The sequence below is a fragment of the Phoenix dactylifera genome, chromosome 2 (genome assembly GCF_051530095.1).
Source record: "Phoenix dactylifera cultivar Ajwa chromosome 2, Ajwa_hap1_PhDact_Kaust_v1.1, whole genome shotgun sequence".
NCBI classification, from domain to species: Eukaryota; Viridiplantae; Streptophyta; class Magnoliopsida; order Arecales; family Arecaceae; genus Phoenix; species Phoenix dactylifera.
In genome coordinates this window covers 30,177,070-30,197,228 of record NC_143191.1, presented here as the reverse complement: position 1 = coordinate 30,197,228, position 20,159 = coordinate 30,177,070, and the positions used below count along the sequence as shown (strand labels likewise).

At 37.4% G+C, this 20,159-nt stretch overlaps 1 protein-coding gene across 4 annotated transcripts; it reads right to left on the bottom strand.

The window, feature by feature from the left end:
* Positions 1 to 357: 357 nt before the first annotated feature.
* Positions 358 to 18,530, bottom strand: LOC103717055 (zinc finger CCCH domain-containing protein 66-like). Of its 4 annotated transcripts, none has more exons than XM_088715831.2 (8): positions 17,671 to 18,530; positions 17,254 to 17,420; positions 17,033 to 17,086; positions 4,519 to 4,659; positions 4,056 to 4,367; positions 1,305 to 1,553; positions 943 to 1,186; positions 358 to 807 (listed from the first exon to the last, which is right to left on the bottom strand). In XM_088715831.2, the coding sequence occupies exons 1-8, from the start codon at positions 17,741 to 17,743 to the stop codon at positions 743 to 745; spliced, it is 1,305 nt and encodes a 434-aa protein (XP_088571957.2). In that variant the 5' UTR covers positions 17,744 to 18,530; the 3' UTR covers positions 358 to 742. The 4 variants fall into 4 exon arrangements, with proteins under 4 accessions (XP_088571957.2, XP_008803515.3, XP_088571955.2 ...); XM_008805293.6 differs by having other exon boundaries at positions 4,519 to 4,635; XM_088715829.2 differs by having other exon boundaries at positions 631 to 1,186.
* Positions 18,531 to 20,159: the final 1,629 nt, after the last annotated feature.

The following is a 20,159-nucleotide window of genomic DNA, read 5'->3' as shown; positions in this document are numbered from 1 at the left end:
AGGCCTAATTTTCACTTTAAAAAAAGAGAAAAAAAGAAAAGTTCTACGAGTCATGATAGCAGTATATCAGCAATTGTCGATACGCTCCTCTCGTGTGTGCGTAATATATTCATACATACTCCTACAATCACATTAACATGAACTGACTTCACAAAATCAGCTCTTTGTTGTATTTCTTCGAATAAATAAGACCCAACCCTCAGCATCCTCAACAATTAAGATCTATCAGGCTAAGTATGCAAGTCACTTTCTTCTCTGGGATTGTTCTCTGGAGCCCGTTTTGGAGTTGCCATGAGATTCAAGTGAAAATGAAGTCACAAAGAGAAGCTCCAAACCAAATTTCCTACAAGCGGAAAATAAATTGAAAAACCTCAAAATTCTTGATTAACTACTTCGGAAGTTTCAAACAGCCCAAGCCATACAGTACAACCTTTTAGTTCATAGGTCCATGCAAATCTGACAGAAATGTTTTCTATCTGTGGTTTGTTTGAGAATCTATTTCCGTAACGATGGTCGAAAGTCCCATTTACCATCATTATTTTGACAGACCTGCTATACATTAAGTGTAGACAGAAATCGAGCTCGTCCCTCCAGCAGTCTCAGATTCTTCTCAGAAGAAAAAAACATCAATTTGTCGTATAATATCTCGACGTACATTCTTTTCAGCATTTTATTCAGCACAAAAGACCTTTCGCCTCCCATCATCACCCACCGTGTAAATCTTCGAACAGCCCAGCGCAGACTACATGGCCACTGGCAAAAATGGTGCTACAGGAGGCAGAGATGCCAAAATTTCCATTGAAGGAACTGATATAAATATAAAAAACAAAAGTTAATCAGAGTATTTTTCTGGGAACTCTGAATGACGAGCAATATGTGATGGAGAAGTTTGTGAAGAATGATTGCCATGATTGTAGTCATTTGAGTCCTGGGGTTCCTCACTTGTCTCAGATTTCACATGCTGATCAGGCAACCTCATTGTTTTGGAAGGTGAATCTTCTGATGACATCCACACGGCTTGTGAATTCCTTGGGTCGGGAAAGAGAACAGAGTGGTCTGGAGCACCAGGAATCGAGAATGCAGGCAAGGTGTAATTGTAGTAACCCATGAATGGGTGATCAAATTTGCAAGTTGAGCCATACTTGCAGCTTCCATACATACTGTAAAATGTGCAAACCGGCTGGCCCTTTTGTGGTCAAGCCATGAGAACACAAACCGAGAAAAGAACAGTCAGACACTTGCAGAACAGAAGATATTGGCAATGGAAAGACTAATGGAAAAGTAAAAGTAGGAATCCAACTTACTGGCCTTAGAGGAAGCCCAAGGGGTCCAATTGTGCACATAGCTACTTGGTTCCTCTCTTTGGGGTGATGGTACTTGCAAGAAGTTCCATATTTGCAGCTCCCAGTTTTCATGTAGTATTGGCATTCTGGCTGATCGGGCCTTTCAGGGAAATTAACTGGTGCGCTGGAACCTGATTGTGCATGATGCTTGGGGTTGGAAATCTGAGTAGATCCAACAACATTGGTAGAGGCAACATTGTTTATACCACCCTGGTTTATATCAAAAGTATATTCAGTTATAAATGGAATATAAAAATTCAGCTACATGAATACAATACTGCAACAAACAAATGGAAGGCATACTGCAACTACACCCATGTTTCACATCTGAATTACAATATGACCCATCTTTCACATCTAAATGACAATACAAGTCAAAATTATGAAGCTTTTCTTTTGTGAACAAGCAGCAAGTGCAGAAGAAAGTTAATTTTCCATATCAGCAAAGACATATTTAAGAAGGCACATATAATCCATCATTGAAAGAGAGCATGGATACCTTAGCAGAGAGGTAGACATCATTAGAATCGTCCCGAGTCCATGAAACAATCAATATAATGTTCTGTTGTCTGGGTGTGTTGTGAGATACTGAGATCTAGATGGATTGGGCTTGTAAAATCAGGAATCAGGATGTGTATGGTAGTCATTAAAACACAGAAGAAAACATGCAGCTTACACTGTTAGTGTGCTTTGTTTTATTTTGATGCTAAGGTCCAGAAGTCATAAACAAAAATAGTAACTGAAAAAAATTAAAATTCATGAATTATATCAGTAACCACTTTTTAATACCTCTAAAGCATCACTTATCTTTTTTGAGGTTACACCTTTTCAGCATGCTTGAGATAATCTTTTAGGATATAATATTACAGGTAACATTGACTTTACTTTGCTAAGCGTTTCTAGCACTTGCATATACCTTCTTTCACACTCATCAGCCATCCATTCGTTCATGTTCTTTGCATCAAGACCTTCTATGTTAGTTCTTATTGGTTTTGTTATCATGAGATATGACTCTTAGGCAAATAAATTCTACTTCATATACATCATACTCTCAAGTTTTGGCATTATTCAAATTCTAATCTTAAGATCTTGCAATAAGACTCAACAACCATCATTGCCTGTACGCTTGTATAAGCGATTTCTCTACCATCACCATTGTTCGATTGTTATGACATCATCTACTTATGATGCCAAATTTTCACTTCTACCATTTCAGACAAACCTAATAGTTTACTTCACTAATCAAAATGTTCTCTTGCCATTGACTTCATCAACAAGTATATTTTATTGAGATTACTATTTGAAGGGTTCAATCTGCATTATCACCTGGGCCTCCTATGTAGGCTGGAACATACTGTAGTGCATTCACCAGAGTTCATGTGTATCATGCACCACTTCACAATCAGGCTTTGTGTAGCTCTCAGTACCACAGTTAAGTATCCCACCTTCACAACTTTAGCTTATTAATACCTTTTGTGCTTACAATGCTCGTAAGTCATCATTATTAGTTGTGCTTATTATTGATATGTAGATGTATAATACTAGAGAAGCACGAATTAAGAGGGACTTGGGGCAAGTCATTTTGCAGATTCATGTAATATAAGAAACATGGATGAGTCAAACCATGTACCTTCTTGTTACATATATTATTAGTCATCTTGTTACTTATCTTGTGCCATTCTTTTCCACTTGCAGATGGAAGTTCTAGGACAAAATCAAGCATCTGTTTATAATCCCATAAACCAGTAACAGACCTAATAAATTAAAGTACCATGAAAGAATATCTTCTTTCCATTGCAATTATCTCAATAAGTCTAGCCAAGTAGGAAGTCACCAAGATCTATTTCTTGAGCTTTCCAATATTTCCATAAATTTCAGATCACATGTTGCTTTCTTTTCACAATATTGACACCAAGTCTGATCCATAGCTTATGCATGTGGTCACGGTAAGAGTTCAGTTCCAAAACACTGTAATTGTTTGCAGATTAGATCATTTGCATCATATACAAGATTTTCTGGAAGTGTTTTATATTCTAATTTGACAATTACAGGCAGTTGGCATCTTCTCAACAAATATGATCTATGTCTTCATATAACAAGCATGAGAATAACAAACTAGAAATTAGTGTTGTTACTAATACATATTATTGATACATGATATTGCAATAACTCTTCAATATTAGGAATTCAAAGATTTGGCAGATGCTATCTATTTCAAGTTTTCAACAAACAATCCTAATAGAGGAAAGACAAGGCTATGTAGGTCCAGTGTAAGTCAAAATTTAAAGCACATACCACACCTATAATGCATCTAAAGCGCTCAGAGTAAAGGAAACATAAATTATAATCATATAGTAAAACCTTTATATCAACATTCTATATAAAATTTAATTTATAAAATGTTTTATATAATAACATGATAAGATAATGTATATGTAGTCGCAGATAATAATATGAAAAGATGATGTATATGCAGTCACAGACTGGGGCATTATCAGCACATATAAGGTCAGAAAAACATTTTCACTAGCATCAGTCTAAACAATTGTCAATGAGTTTCGATCTGTATAGAGATGAAATAACAACACCTAAGACATCATGAGCTATGTAAAACTTTTACAAAGAATAATACTGAGACACCAACAGCAATACCCACCAGTCATACAATCTTATGAAATTTCAGCTTTCTAATATTAAATAATAGATGCTAACCGTGTCCGTGCTCCATCCCTGCTGTACAGGCATTGCACCTTGGGTGGGTGGAAGAACAAGAGACATGTACGGAAGGCCTTGTATATGGTGATTAGACATGCAAGGAAGTCTTGATAAAGGCCACATGGAAAGTCCAGCAATTAAAGGTAGCCCAGATGGAGTTGCTACAGGAGACCCTGTAGATCCATAGGATGAGGGTCCTCTTACAGGTAACATGGCTGCATGGCTGGTAGGCTGAGGATGATTGAACTTGCAAGCAATTCCAAATTTACAGAGTCCAGTTCTCATGTAATAGGGACATGACTTTTCATCCTGAGACATCAGAATAACAATGAACACACAATAAATATCTCACTAGTTAGCTCTTGGAAGAAAAATCATTATATACAAGACCACAATCAATTTTTGAAAAGTGAAGATGCTGATATTGAAGCTGCATGAGGGGAAATGGAAAAGCAGATACCTTCCGCATTGGTAACCCTAGAATATTCAGCTGAACTGGTCGTGGTTCATGCTTGTCTTGTGGATGATGATATTTACAGGTTGCTCCGAACTTACAAGTACCCGTCTTTAGGAAAAACTGCAAGAATAATGTGAAACAGGACTAGATTTTATAAGTGCAGGTCTTAAAGCATATTTGGCCCAATCATTTACGAGACAAGAACAGAACAATAAATTAAATTGATTTAACAAAACATGTTTGTTGCTTGACTCAATTAGCATCAAAGTAATAGCTGCTTTGGAAAACATTCATGAGAACATTAAAAATAAAACTGCCAAATCAAAAAAAAAAGTTACCTGATTATGAGTGTGTGTATAGAGAGAGAAGCTAAAATACTTTCAGTAGTAGCTGGCCTCTACCACTTTCACTGCAAATCAATGATTACCCTTGCAGAGATCTATGATGTCTATAATGCCTAGAAACAAGAAATCATGTACTTCAGAGGTCACTTATGTATGTGTTAGGTAAGATTTATATAAACAAATAGATCTTGATTTTCTTTTAACCAAGTATTTCTTATTTTTTATCTCAATCTGATTTCATTATTAAATTCAAAATCTTACAGATGCTTGAGTTTGTTTCATAAATAAGGTGGTTGTAAGAAAGATATTCTATTGGAGATTTGGATTAGAGGAAACTTTTCAAAATAAATTGAGAAAAATACGCTCATACCCTCTCAAGTTTACCCTTGTGACACATTAACCTCCCCATCCTTAAAAAGTCTCTAAGTAGCCCTTCAAATCACATTTTGTTTCAAAGTGGCCCCTTCTATCCAACTCCATTAGACCAACTTCATTAAAAGACTCGCATGAGAATCATGTGAGTCCTAAAATATCCAGAAATTCCCACATATCCTTGTCCATGCCAAAATCCCCTCTACATCTCCCCCTCTCATTGATTCCTCGTCTAGCCCTCCGGCAACCACCATGCTCACCATCACTATCATTGTCACCAATAGTAACTTTACTATCACCACCACCATAACTATCACTACCATCACCACAACCATCATCATCACCCCTCTATCCCCTACATGACCTACAATACCCACCATCACCATCACCATAAGCACCTTCATCACCACAACCATTGCTACCACCACCACCATCACCTCCAAAATCAACACCATCACCACAACAATCACCCTCTTGCCCTCTGGTAACCCACACACCCACAACCACCAACACTATCAACACTGTCACCATCACCACCACCACCACCACCATCACCTCCACTATCAACACCACCACAATTATCACCCTCGCACCTCTCTCCCCTTTTTCTTTAGCCTTGGAGAACTTCATCCCACCTTCACTCCTGAGTCTGCGACTAGCGTTGACACCTTTGATGGTGATTGTTGTGGCTATGGTGGTTGTGGTTGTGGTTGTGATTGTGATTCTAATGGTGATGATGGTGGTAGTGATTGAGGTGGTAGTGACCATTGTGATGGTAAACAATGGTGGTGGTGGTAAACCTTGTGGTGGGAGGGAGGGTGAGGATAAGGGAAGCGATGTTGTCGGCGGCAATTGGGGAGTAGAAGTAATGAAAGGAGGTGAGGGAGAGGGAGTGGGAGTAAGTAGAATGGGCAAAGGTGGGAATGTAGTGCTAGCCAATTGGGTACGCTAGGATGTTGGAGAGGCTATAGCTACAAGTATCCACAGATTAGGTTGGGTCGATTTGGAGATATACCCAAAACCGAACCGACTTAAACAAGTTTTTGAAAATCAAAATCAAAACCAAACCAAGCATATAAAAAAATTGCTTGAAACAGATCCGAGAAATTCTGTTCGATTCCGTTAGGTTTCGTTTATCGGGCAATAGATTGGACTAAATGAGCTGGGTTAAATCTAAGCATAAAAAATCTATTTTATACATAAAAAAATAAAAAAATAAAAAATTGAAATATATATATGTATATAAACATATGGGCCCAGTTGAGTGGTTTGAATATATATATATATACACACACATATGAGTCAGGTCGGTCTGTATAAATCGGTTTTCTAAAAACTCAAACTAACACCAAATTGAATCTAAAAAAAATAAATCGAATTGAAGAGACTAGTTCGTGGTGAGGCTGGTTTTTTGCACACCCCGAATTGTAGCACAAGGCCATCATCCCTTGCAAGTCCAATTTCGACCCACTAATACCCACGAGACAACGAAACAAAGAAATAGCGCGACAAGAGAAAGACAAAAGTATGGGGATCGAGGAAGTTGAAGAGGGATCACATCATAGGGTAGCTGAGAGATGAAGTGAGGTATATTTAAGATCACAATCAGATTGATGGATAGATCTAAGTTTCTAGAAAGGGATGGATGAAGATGAGATTGGAGAGACAGAGATGGAGTTGAGTGGAGTGGGAATCTTCTACATTATTTTTTCCCTTGTTTCTTTGTTGAGTTTTGCAAAGGGTTTTCTACATGAATTCAAGCTTGGAGTCGAAGCTAGTTAAAAGAAGAGGTCGCAGCAATTAAATGTGATGCAATTGCAGAATCCCAGGTGTGCCACATGCCTGAGCTAGGAGTCCACACAGTCAAAAAAGAGGCCTCATAACTAGAGTCTGTATGATGAAAGGCTACCAAAACTCGAAAAGGATCACATGGTTACATTGAAAGCTTGCGCTTAAGCAAACTTGAAGGTGGGTTCCTAAGCCTCATGTGAAAATCAGCTTTTAGAGGAAAGAACACGCTTAGGATGGCCACCCAATCCTCAGTATGATTTCACGGAGCGTTCCAACTTGACACTTTACTCTCAGGTCCAATGGGCTTGCAATTTTGAAGTTTTGGGCAAAACCGGTTCAAGTCGTAGCCAATAGAACATGCTACCGCACATCAATCCCAAAGATGACAGTACCAAGATCAGCATAGTTGGAGATTTCAGGTGAAACCACTTCTATTACGTCCAGCATCGAGTTAGTGTTCCAATGCAACTTGAATCACCTCAATTAGAGCCTGGATGAAAGAGATATGGCCAAATTATTGAAGCTATATCAATCAGTCCAAAACTTGAATTGACAGCCAAAAGCATGCCATCAATAGAATACGAATGGCTAGAAACGTGACATTAGTACATTCTGTCAAACTATCAGCTCCAGCGGATGATGAACTAACACACCATCAGTTCAAGTTTGATCCAAGTCCGACCTTGTCTAAGTTTGGGATGTTTGGACAGTGCACTAATTGCCGTCTGAAGGTATCTGACAATTTGTTTATAACCGTCAAAAGAAAGTTTTGCTTCTAGAAGCTATTTTGGCAAGAATTCTTAGGCTCGTTTGGCATTGCTTTTGAGGGGCTAAAAAGTGTTTCTTAGAGGATCAAAAGCTCTTTTGGATGATTTTGAGGTGCTTGGTAAAAATTTTGAAACAACTTTCTAGTTCATCCAAAAGCTCAAAAAGGTCTACTAGGTAAAAGCTCATTTTGGAGCTTTTGGGCAGAAGCTCTACCTAAGATGTGTCTGGATGCTTTTTTCTTGGCAACAGCTTTACCCTAGATACTTGAATTTGAGTCCTAACAATGATTTTTTAAAAAAATAATTTAAAAAATTTTTTATTGCAACAATCTTTTAAGTTGGTGTCTTTTTTATTGCCATAATCATTCAATTAAGGATTTTGAATTTAACCTTATGATGATGAGGACGATCTACATCAAGGATTGCTGAACCAAGCCGTACCGGCCAGTTTAGTCCGAATTGATCTAACTCGGTCTCCGACTGGGTTGGTTCCCCAATGAAAGATGGTTCCGGCCCCCTAGAGGCTGAAAACTAATTGGATGTGGCCGGAACGGAACTAGCCGGAATCGTTCGGTTCGACGAACCTTGATATACATCTTCCTGATTGTTTAGAGATTGATGAACCACGAGTAGAAAGGAGCACAAATCAAAGCCATATTGAATAATCGTGAGATGGATGCTTTGCGTGATTGTATTGCTTCTTATAAGTTATTGACTTGTTTATTTCGGATATTATGCTTGTCACATGGATATTGAGAAATGTTGGTGAACATTTATATTGCTATTATGGTTGTTGATATATGAACTATATTGTTGTTTTGTATCTGAATGAACAAAGTCAAACATTTATATTGCTATTAGAATCAAGAACTAACTGGTTTGTTATTATGATATTCATTGTTACTTGGTAATTGCCCATAAAAATAGTTATATTATTCATTATATTATCTAGAATAAAATATGAAAATGATTTATAAATTAATAGATTCAAGTTCCAAGTGACCTATACGACTTTCCTTCAATGCAAGGGCCCTAGAGCTTATAAATACTCCTATGTATCCTTTTTTCATCATAATAATATTAATAAAGCCTTCATGAGATTCTTCTCAATTCTTGTCTAGCATGGGATTGCTTAACAGCTTGTAGTGAGAGGTCATCGTTCGGGAGAGGATATGGATAAAAGGCCAAGATTGTTCCATCGACGTCCTGTGAAGATCGAAGATGCAAGACTGAAGGTCCAACAACAAGGGAAGGTGCAAGGCCATCTAATCATCTCTTTGGTTTTAGTTTAGCTTCTAGTTCTTAATCTCTCTCTTCTAGTTATATTTTCGAGTTCTTTTCTTTATACTTTTGTTTCTAGTTTGATCTTGTTAGCTTCTAGTTTGAATTTTAATTTTAGTTAGTGCTTTGCATTGTGTAACTTTGATCTTGTGTTGACTAAGGATTCCCATAGGGTTCCTTACCTATATCAAATTGGTTAGTAACAGTGATCGTTAGGGCGGAGAGTGGGGTAGGGGCAAACAATGGCATAGATGAGGCCTTGGATATATATATATATATATATATATATATATATAGAGAGAGAGAGAGAGAGAGAGAGAGAGAGAGAGAGAGAGAGAGAGGACGAGGGTGATGATGTGGGAAGAAGAGGAAAAGATGAACTAGTGGGGGTATCTTGATCATTTGTGCATAGCCATCAACAACATCAATGGAGTAATGGACGAAGGGGGCCCCTTTGAAACAAAACATAGTTTAAAGGGATGTGTTAAGAAGGACTGACGGTATTTTTTGAAAAAAAAATAATCTATGCTTAGCTATCCATGTTCCATTTATATCCTTCTAAAATATCATTTTAGTAAGTTTTGTTAATAAAGTTTAATCACATTTTGGTTAATAATTTTAACAGAGCGAGCCTTTCTTTTTGCATACTCCTCTCTAATTTTATAATATATTATAGCAAACTTGTGAAGTAGTGTACGATGATGAAAATGGGAGCATACTTATTGCACACTAGAATTAAAAATCCATGAAATTGACAATGAATGAGCTTATATTTGTAGGAAGGATAAGACTGGATATGTTAATTGAGTATAGTGTAAAGATATAAAGGTTAAAATTGTACATGATAGAAGAATACATGATAGATTACTAGCTATTGAGTTGGTGGCTACAAAATTGGAGATAGATATGTTAATTGAGTATAGTGTAGTTAGTGCTTATGCACCACAAGCACAATGAATTGAACGAATTAAAAAGAAACTAAAGGAGATGAATACTAATGCACTAAAGGGAGAAACGACTTAATGGTCAATTTGGAAGAAGTAGCACAACATATGAGAGGAAACATGGTGGATTAGAGTTTAAAGATAAATGAAGCTAACAATTCAATAAATAAGCATTTGTTGCCAATTACCTTGCATTTCAATGGCTTCTTTCAAAAAGAGCAATAATCATATTATTCAAAGAGCAGCTCAGATGTGTTATAGATACAATTTTCCCCCAAAATTATGAAAATGGACATCAAATGATTGCCAAGCAATACAATAAGCATGTCATAACATGAGCTAGTAATTATGCATATACCAAAGCCAAACCACAAGATGCTCTAGAATAGGATGGTGAGTACAAGAGGGAAACTGAACATCCTTTAGAGAGTGAACTTTAATTAAAGGTATTGGAACTTGACAATTGCACCAAATAGGATCTGATATGTGATGGTAAATTGAGTTAGCAAGTGCATAATGTACAACGAAAAAACTTAATGGTAGAATTACAAGGTCCAAAAAACAACCAAGAAGAAAAGAGAACTTGCTTGAAAGGATGACAAAAAGGAATGGTATTGAATTCTTTTAACATTTCACAAAGTAAAAACGGTAGAAGAAAATCTGATCTAGCTAAATGCATAGACTAATATGCTCTATAGAATAAGGTTTGGCTAGGAAGAAAAAACAGTAACAACAAAAGTTTCTACATGGACATGAAAACTACAGACACAGATCAAGTTAGGCATATTAAGTGTGAGGACAATATGATTTTAGTTAAAGATGATGATGCTAAAGAAAAAAAGATTACATTGGAAAAGTGGGGCCAGTTTCGCATGTTAGGTTATACAATAAGATCTTGAAAAGGAAGAAGTAATGTCTTATACATATAGAATACAACTGAGGTATGAAACTGCATCAACAACAATAGTTTTAAACTTATGAGTCATTATGAAGTTATTGGAGAGGATATTGGATTAAAGATGAAAAATAACAATTTAGAGATCCAATCTGGTGGGATTACGGTAGAAAAGCATATAAAAGAAATATATGAAAATTATTTAGGACATGTGCAAAGGCATGGTGATAAGTGCTGAAAATAGTTGTGTTAAGAACAAGGTCTATTGTGTCGGTACCGGGCACCGTACAGATTGCCTGGCAGCACAAGTCGGTATGAATCGTGCCGGGCCCGTACCGAGAGAGAAAAGCAATCGAATCCGGAGAAGGAGAAGAAAAAGAGAGAGCGGGCGGGGAAGAGAGGAGGGAGGAGCGGCCGCGAATGCCTACGGAGAGCCGCGGAAAAAAAATTGGAGATTTTTAAGTGAATTCAGTGAAAGAAACAGGAGATGCGGCTGCAACCTCGGCCTCCCCCGCGGCCCTCCGCAGGCGTCCGCGACCGCTCCTTCTCCCTCCCTCCCCCGCTCGCTCTTTCTTTCTCTTCTCCTTCTCCTTCTCCGGCTCGGATAGTGAACCGTTTTCAAAGCCGGAACCGTACCGGTAAGCCAACAGTAAGGCTCGGAAGAGGTTGGTTCGGGACGGTTCCGCATTCCTTGGTTAAAAAAAGCAAACGTCCATTTTTGGTAGTCCAGCACCAAAATTCCACACCATATGTTATCTCTTTACCCCTAACATAAGCAAGCTTAAAGCTAATATGTAGGTAGAGTTACCAATGGTCATATTTTTTTTGCTGCAAATAATATATCATAAAATAAAAGACAAGAATAGTGTTGCACATAAAGCTAGAATTATAGAGGAAAGCATCGGATGATAAAGGCACTAAAAAGGAACAACAGCATTACAACAAAGTACACAAATACATTATTGGAAATGAAAAGGAATCCCACTAGATATAGATGGCTAAGAGAGAATGCCATAATCATTCTCACTATATCGAATCTATTATATAGAAGATCAAAGAAAAATTTGAGGATAAATCTAATAGAATTGAGCCAAGTGGGTAAACTGATAAGGTGCCTCTAGAATGTTATGCAATTAATGAATGTCTTTGAAACTTATAGGATTCACAATGCTATATGATCAAGAAAGATGACCATTAAAGAGGAGTCTAAGCACGTAGAAGAGTGAGATGACAATGTTGAGATGATGTGCAGTAAAATTAGGAAGGGCAGGATAAAGGAATATGTACATCAAGTTAAGCATACGAGTCAACAATTAAGAACAAATTGGTCATATCATTATCCAGTATCAGTTTCCATGCTTCATAGTGATTACAGTACTGGAATTTAAAATGACATTCATACTGATCACCCAAATGTCCTCATATTGATTGTGACAAAGTTTAAAACCCCATGCTAGATATGAAGTTTCTATTATGGATAGAGAAAATGACTCCTAGATCTTGTAAATACTCCCCATTTACTATTAATTGATTTATGAGAAGTGATCCAATTTTGCTTAAAAATGCCAACATAAATTAGACCAGCTGTCAGCAACCCTCTCCTAAATGGTGAGGTTCCATGCTCGATTCTAGATAGTGAAACCGTTACTATGTTTCTCATAAAGGAAAAATGTATAGTTCAAACACGGACTTTCCATACTAGGCCCTCGAAGGAAGGTAATGTTTAATTGACTAAGGCCCTGTTTGGGGGAGCTGTTGGCAGTAGAGCTTTTAGAAGTAGAGCTGTTGGAAGTAGAGCTTTGTGAAGTAGAGCTTTTATAAAAAGTTGTTTGTTGTCTAATAACTATATTTCTAAAGTGCTGTGGCATTTTAATGTGTTTGGTAAATAAACTGAGAAAGTACTTTTGTATGACAAAATGACCATAAAAGGCATTACATAGTATTATACAACAAAGCATAATAAAATACAATATATATTAATACATAAATATATGATATAGTATAATATTATCATAATGTAATATAATATTATTATAATATAGAACTATAACATTGTATACTATAGGATAATAATTTAATATAATATTAAATTATTTAACATAATATATCAATGTATTATGATATAATATAATATAATATTATATTTATAGTATAATACAATAATAAAGATATAAAATATTATAATTATGAGCGTAAATTAATTTTTCATAATATAACAAAATATTAAATTATTTAACATGACATATTAATATATTATGTATAATATAATATTATATTATATTTATAGTATAATACAATAATAAAGGTATAAAATATTATAATTATTAGCATAAATTAATTTCTCATAATATAACATAATATTAAATTATTTAACATAACATATTAATGTATTATGATATAATATAATATAGTATTATATTTATAGTATAATACCATAATAAAGGCATAAATTATTTTAATTATTAGCGTAAATTAATTTTTACTCTTATGATGACCATTTATCTCTCTAACAAATTTTTTAGCTAGATGATAAAATTGGTTAAACAATTACTAATATTTTTATTTATTTATTTATTTTATCTTCTCTATTTTTTTATTTCCTTTTCTTCTTCTTTTTTCTTTTCTTTTATTTTTCTTTTCTTTTCCTTCTCTTCTTTCCTCTTCTTCCTTCCCGAAGCTTCTCCCCTCTCCCTTCTTCTTCCCTTGCCTCATTTCTCTCGCGCAGTCATGGAAGGGGCGATCAAGCTCCCGGCGGCGTGACGATGGGAGGATGGGCGGCGAAGCCGGAGGGAGAAGCTTCGGGGGAGAGGGAGAGGCAGTCGGGGGAGGGAGAAGAGGCGGAAGGCGTCGGAGTCGGCGGTGGGGGAGAGGGAGCAGCAGAGGAGGATGGAGAAGACGAAGAGGGCGTCGGGGGCGGCGGCGGGGGAGAGGCAGCGGCAGGGGAGGAGGGCGTCGGGGGTGGCGGGGGGGAGAGGCAGCGGCATGGAAGGAGGGTGTCGGGGGCAGCGGCAGGGGAGAGGGAACGGCAGAGGAGGAGGGAGAAAAGGCAGAGGGTGTCAGGGGCGGCGGTGGGGGAGAGAGGGTAGCGGCGGGGGAGACGGAGCGGGAGAGGAGGGAGAAGAGGGGGAGGGCGTCGTGGGTGGCGGCGGGGGAGAGGGAGAGGAGGGGGATGGGTGGGAGAGGAAGAGGAGGGGGATGGGGCATTTTGGGAGAAAAAAAGGTTTTTAAATAAAGGTGTTTTGGTTAAAAAAATAGCTTTCCGACAAAGCTGAAAGCAGCTTTTTTGGAAAGCTCCAAAATAGAGCTTTTCCCAAAAAGCTATTTTCAGCTTTCGAAGAAAGCTAAAACAGCTTTCCGAAATTTTTACTAAATATCCTTTTTAATCCAAAAGTACTTTTGGATAGGCAGAAAGTGCTTTTTGGCCCTCCAAAAGCTCTCCCAAACGGGGCCTAAATTTAAGATGTCCCTAAAAGACATTTTTTTGTGGGGCAGAAGTTCATCACAAATTTTAGTACTAGTTGGACAGCATCATCATCATCGTAGTCATCGTCGTCGTCATCATCATTATAGTCATCGTTGTCGTCATCATTGTTGTCATCATTATCATTGTTGTTATTATCATTGTCATCATCATCATGATCATCAACGTCATCATCATCATCGTCATCGTCATCATCATTGTTGTTGTCGTTGTTGTCCTCATCATCATCATCATTATAATCAAGGGTTTAGATATAGTGGGCAAAGGTGTCCCTATTTCTCTACAAAATGAGACGCCATGCTGTGCCGCCCCCTCCTGGTGGTCGTCCCGATAGATACCCCCTATCTTTCTCCCCTTCTTTCCTTTATTTCTTTCTTTCTTTATTTATTTCTTTTTCTTCTTTCTTTTCTTTCCTTTTTTTTGTTCTTCCTTTGTTCCTTTCTTTCTTTTTCTTGTTCCTTTCTTTCTTTCTTTTTTTCTTTCTTTTTCTTCTTCTTTCTTTCCCTTCTTCCTTTTTTCCTTCCCTTCTTTTTCTTCTCTCTTCCTTTCTATCATTCCCTTTTCTTCTTCTTTCTTTCCTTTCTTCCTTCTTCCTTTTGTTCTTCCTTCTTTGTTTCTTTCTTTCCTTTTTCTTCTTCTTTCCTTCCTTTCTTCTTTTCTCCTTTTTCTTTCTTTCCTCTTTCTTCTTTCCTCATGTGAATAGGTTTCAGAGTCCTAACCCCATCCCGATCCCTTTTTCTCACGCAAAGGGACAGGCTGGCCAGGACACTCATCATCCCACTAGGGTTCAAAACATTGATTATGATATGAAGCAAATATCATACTAGTTTTTCTAAAGACATGCTAATCATATACATCAATATGCCCAAATTAATCTAAAGATGACAGAAAATTGCTTTTTCTAAATAGGCCTAATTACAGTCCAAAATCTTCCATTATTGCTCATGCAATTATTCATTATGTACCAACGGAAAACATTCTTCACTACACAAAAATAGTAGTTGGGGGGTTGATTTGCTTTAGATAACATATATTAGCATCCTACCATTAAGCATAATGTGGAAACACTACCATAAGAAATGTTCAAGTTTGAGAAAGAGATTGGACAAATGATAATTGTAATGCTTACAATGTGGATGTATTCATGCACAACATGCTCTACAATAGGATATTTATGATCATTCATAAATGAGATCCACCCAAGGCTTGAGGTGATTCCTTTAACCATATTCATTTAAGAAAATGGAGAATTTATATATCACCTCATGTCATCTTTGATTAGCACCTTGTTCAGCATTTTGAGGTAACAACATGAATGTCTAGTTGCTCTTCTAGGCAACACTAGTTGAAATCCTAGGTTGAAGTAATGAAATTAATATATTATATCATATCAAGCACCTTCTTTTAGAGTTGAAAGCATAATAAACACCATAATGTATTTTTGAATGATAGCACACTGGTTGTCGCACAATGAAACGGAGTAATTGCAAAATAAGATACTTATTCTACAAAAATTTTGGAAAGTATACCTTAGTACGATTTTTTTTTGCCCTGGTAGTGTTGATATGACATGAGTTGGTGGTTTGTGGTGGAATATTGTTATTGTGGTCTTTATATCAGCTTGCGCTAGTAAAAACTGTGACATATGTATGTGTCCATATAAGATGAGAAGTTTGAATCATAAAACCATTTAGGACTATTAATTAGTAAGAAGTGGTTAATTTGGGTAATGTATTGTTTCATCCAGCACCAAGCACAAAATGGCCTGGTATGCCTATCATAGCTTGATTACAACCATTACTGAGAACTTTAATTTGTGGGGCAAACTCTTCCTAGTCTTCTTAATGCATGTATATTAGGACAAAGGTTCTTGGAAAGCACCCAAAGAATCGTATGTTTGCCATCTCATCTGACACATGCATTATTTTGGATTTTCATCTTCTTGTTTACGTTATTAGCATCAACCTCTTTGTTCTTTTACTACTTTCTTCTTAGAATTTCCTTCATTTCTTTTTCAAATTTGTCTAATTATATGTTTCTTTTTTAAAAAATAAAAGCTGCACACCGTACCAAATTTTATAAGTTTGATAATAAAAACTTTCTATAAATTTATCACAATTATATTAACTCGAGAGATGTACCCACGTTACTGATAACAACCTTGGAACAAGTATCTTTAGTACATGACAAAAAAAAAACACAAGTCGATCACCTTCAACAGTTGGCATGATCGAAAGTTCATCAATAGCAACATATCGGCAATTAGAAAAATATAAGGATTAGGCTTAAAGAATAGAGATTATTTTATTACTTAGATCATCTCTTAAGTATTAATCTATATTAGCAATGCCAAACAATAACTCGCCGTTTCAGTCACGTCACATTGTTACATTTTATTATCCTCAATGTATTCTTCCCATTTTCGTCGATCTCTGGGACTATTATAATGTGTTTCCCTTTTAAATTTGTTGCTCCACATAATTGAGACAGAGGTAGTTGGCTGTGGTTATAGTTTTGGCCATGAACTCGATTGCCATAATCAATTCATTGCCTAACCTAATAAAATGGGTAATTGTCAATCTGAAAACCGCCTGAATATGGTAGGGAAACTGAACTAGCTACTATGTGAAGTTAAAAAATACCTGGCAATCAGGTTGACCATCTCTCTCCGGGGGTTCACCACCACGCCGACGCCCCTACAAAAAATCATTATAATTTTAGCAAGCTGATCCACTCAACACCTCAATAGACAAATACGAAGCACCGATTCTTTCCAAATATCATCAACTCAGATGAGGACAAAAGCACAGGATTAAAGCGTTTCAGCACAATTAACTACACAAAGTGAATCTACTGCTCTCACCTGCCGAATGTAAGTAGGATGATTGTATCTGCAGTTACTCCCATAACCGCATAACCCCGTCCTCAAATAGTAGATGCAGTCGGGCTCGCCAGGGCGATCGGGGTATGGATTCAGGCGAGCATCGTCTCCCACCTTGCGATCCTCGACTTTTAGCTGCCACATGGCTTCTGCAACCAAAAACGATGCTAATCTTACTCCACAACCCATTACAAACTCTGCCAAAAATCGGTTGCCTGCTTGCTTCATCAAACAAAGTTCTTCCTTTTTTCCAGAAATCAGAACAATTTAACATGGCGATTACTAATCATACCGATCGAAAAAGATAAAGATGGAGAACAAAATCCACGATTGGAGCATGTAATTAAAGAAAGAGAGAGAAAAAGGAACAAATACGGATCCAACCAAAATAGAAACTACCTTCGCGGTTATCCTGGCAAGCATCGGAGGAATCGGCAGCGGCATTGCTCAGGACCGGCATGGTATCCGGCATCTCTCCAGGCGATGGAATCAAACCCTATTATTGCTATTAGTATTATTATCTCCAAAGGAGGCACCAATTTCTCCGACCAAATTTAATAATTTTTTGACGAAACAACGCTCTTTCGACTGGCGGAATCTCCCTAGATCGATTTGAAGCAGGCGATTTGCTCGTTTCGCAAGAAGAACTCTCGTTCCGGTGGGATTTCGCGGCGAATCTACCGATTTGGCTCCGAAAACCATCAAAATTGGGGGAAGAGGGACCAGACTAGCTTCCCGACAGAATTTTTTATCTCCATGGATGGATCGATCGATTGATGGCTCTTCTTTCCTTTCTTTTTTTTTTGTTTTTTCTTCGACGGATTCAACACGAGGAATTTGAAAGACCGAGGCTCTGCTCCAGTTTTCTAATATTTATGAGACATTCGAAAGTGAGAGTTTTTCCTTTTTTAAAAAAAGAAAGGAGAAGAATTAAAATAGACTAGTTTTAAACTGTCGTTGTGATATAATTTTTCCGCCTATTTTTTAGCTTTTCCTGAGTTGGCACAGGATCTACTTACGATAGAAATATATGGATTGCCGTTTTTATAAAATATATATAATTTTTTTGTTTAATTAACGTGAGGGAATTGGTACGATAAATAGTTTAAAACGGGGAAGAATAATAAATAAAGCCAGAGGGGTGAGGTGTCGCCGTAATGGCGCGCAAAAGCGCTCGGGAGACGGGAGTCGGGCGGTGCTTGTGTTATCGGAACTATTCTGATCTACTATCTGGCTTTGAACAGCAACTGACCTGCCCCGTACATGGTCTGGAAAAAAAGAAAGAAAGTACCTGTATAGTTGTCACTTGATGCTTACATTTTAAATAACAGCTGTTATTAGAGTCTATAATGTTAACTTCTATGATACATAAAGATGTATCTGATTCTCCATCTTTATCCTTTTTTGCTATTATAGTTCCATGTGTATATTTCCCCTCTAGCCTCTCTCTCTCTCTCTTCCATATTTTAACCATAAATTAAATGTTTGAGCTATTTATTAATCAAATTTATTTTATTTTATTTTTTATTTAAAGGTAAAGTAACAATACGCATCATCTGCTATACTCATGGTAACCATCAATTTTCATTTACACCTTTAAAGATTAATAGGAAGATATTTGTCACTTGAACAAAATTATACTGTTACTGATTAAACCTAAGAGTTGTCGATTTCGCCATATTATTTATAACGGTCCATAAAGCCATCATATAAATAATTTTAAAATATACCATATGAGATAGATAATGGCAACCCTAAAGGATAGGGAATAATAGTTTCAGCATAAATATGTTACAATGGAATAATGCGATTATTAATCGATGTACCTTGAAACCGACCACAGTCCATACAAAAGGTCCGCCACCAAACCAGAAACTTCTAAACCAATAATCGGAACCTGCCATGTGGCAAACCTAGAAGTGCATAGGTGGCTCTCCGAATTTCAAAACTCCTATAGCTAGCAACACTTTGGCCATAGTTTTGGGTAGTTTTCAAAATTGCACCTACAAAACAGGCGGAGCATGTGCGAAATATCCGCACCTAATTCTCAAAATGTGCAGAGGCCTGTCAATCACAACATGCCCACGTGCCCAAATTTCTGTAGATAAGTGTTCGAGTGTCCTGATAGACCATTACACTGTCATTTGCTGAGAATCTTTTTTATTCTTGGAGTATCATTCCGACTTAGATATCGGAGAGTTCTTTGTCAAGTACATTCCGACTAACTTTTTCGTCTTTGATATTTCAAGTCGAAGTTCGATTGCGAATTAAAACTTCGGGAGTAACTTTTCATTCTAAACTCGCCATCGAGCTTTTTAGTACCTCTGCTGCTCAGTGTCTGAGTCAAGCTGATCCGCAGCAGCAACATTAACATCTTGCGTGGAGGTGCCACAATGGAGGCACGCCGCTATCATCTCTCCCATGGTGAGGTCCGGGAAGATGTTATCAACCGCATCTTGGATGCAGGTTTCTAGTTTTTGGTCCTACTCCGTGCATGGCGGGTGGCAAAACGACAAAGGACAAAGGTGGCCATTGGTACTTAATGCCGGTGAATAGTTGACACGTCGTCGGAAAAAAGGCTGTTTGCCGCACGAGACTGGACAGCTGAGCCCCGGCCAACTGACGCCCTGCTCACGGAGCGCCGCGGCGCAATGTTGTGACGCCGGAACATTTTACGCTCGAGAATCGTGAGTGCGACGTTTACTTGCCGCTTGCCTGTAGACTAGCACTGGGCACGTGCACGTATGAGGAAGAATTATTGCATGCAACAAGAAAGAAAGCGGGAAGACGGAAGCAATATATGTGCGGTCCGATACTGCCGCTTGTCCCTAGGTTTTCAATATATCATCTTGTTTAACTAAAAGTCTTTAGTACTAAATTTAATTTTT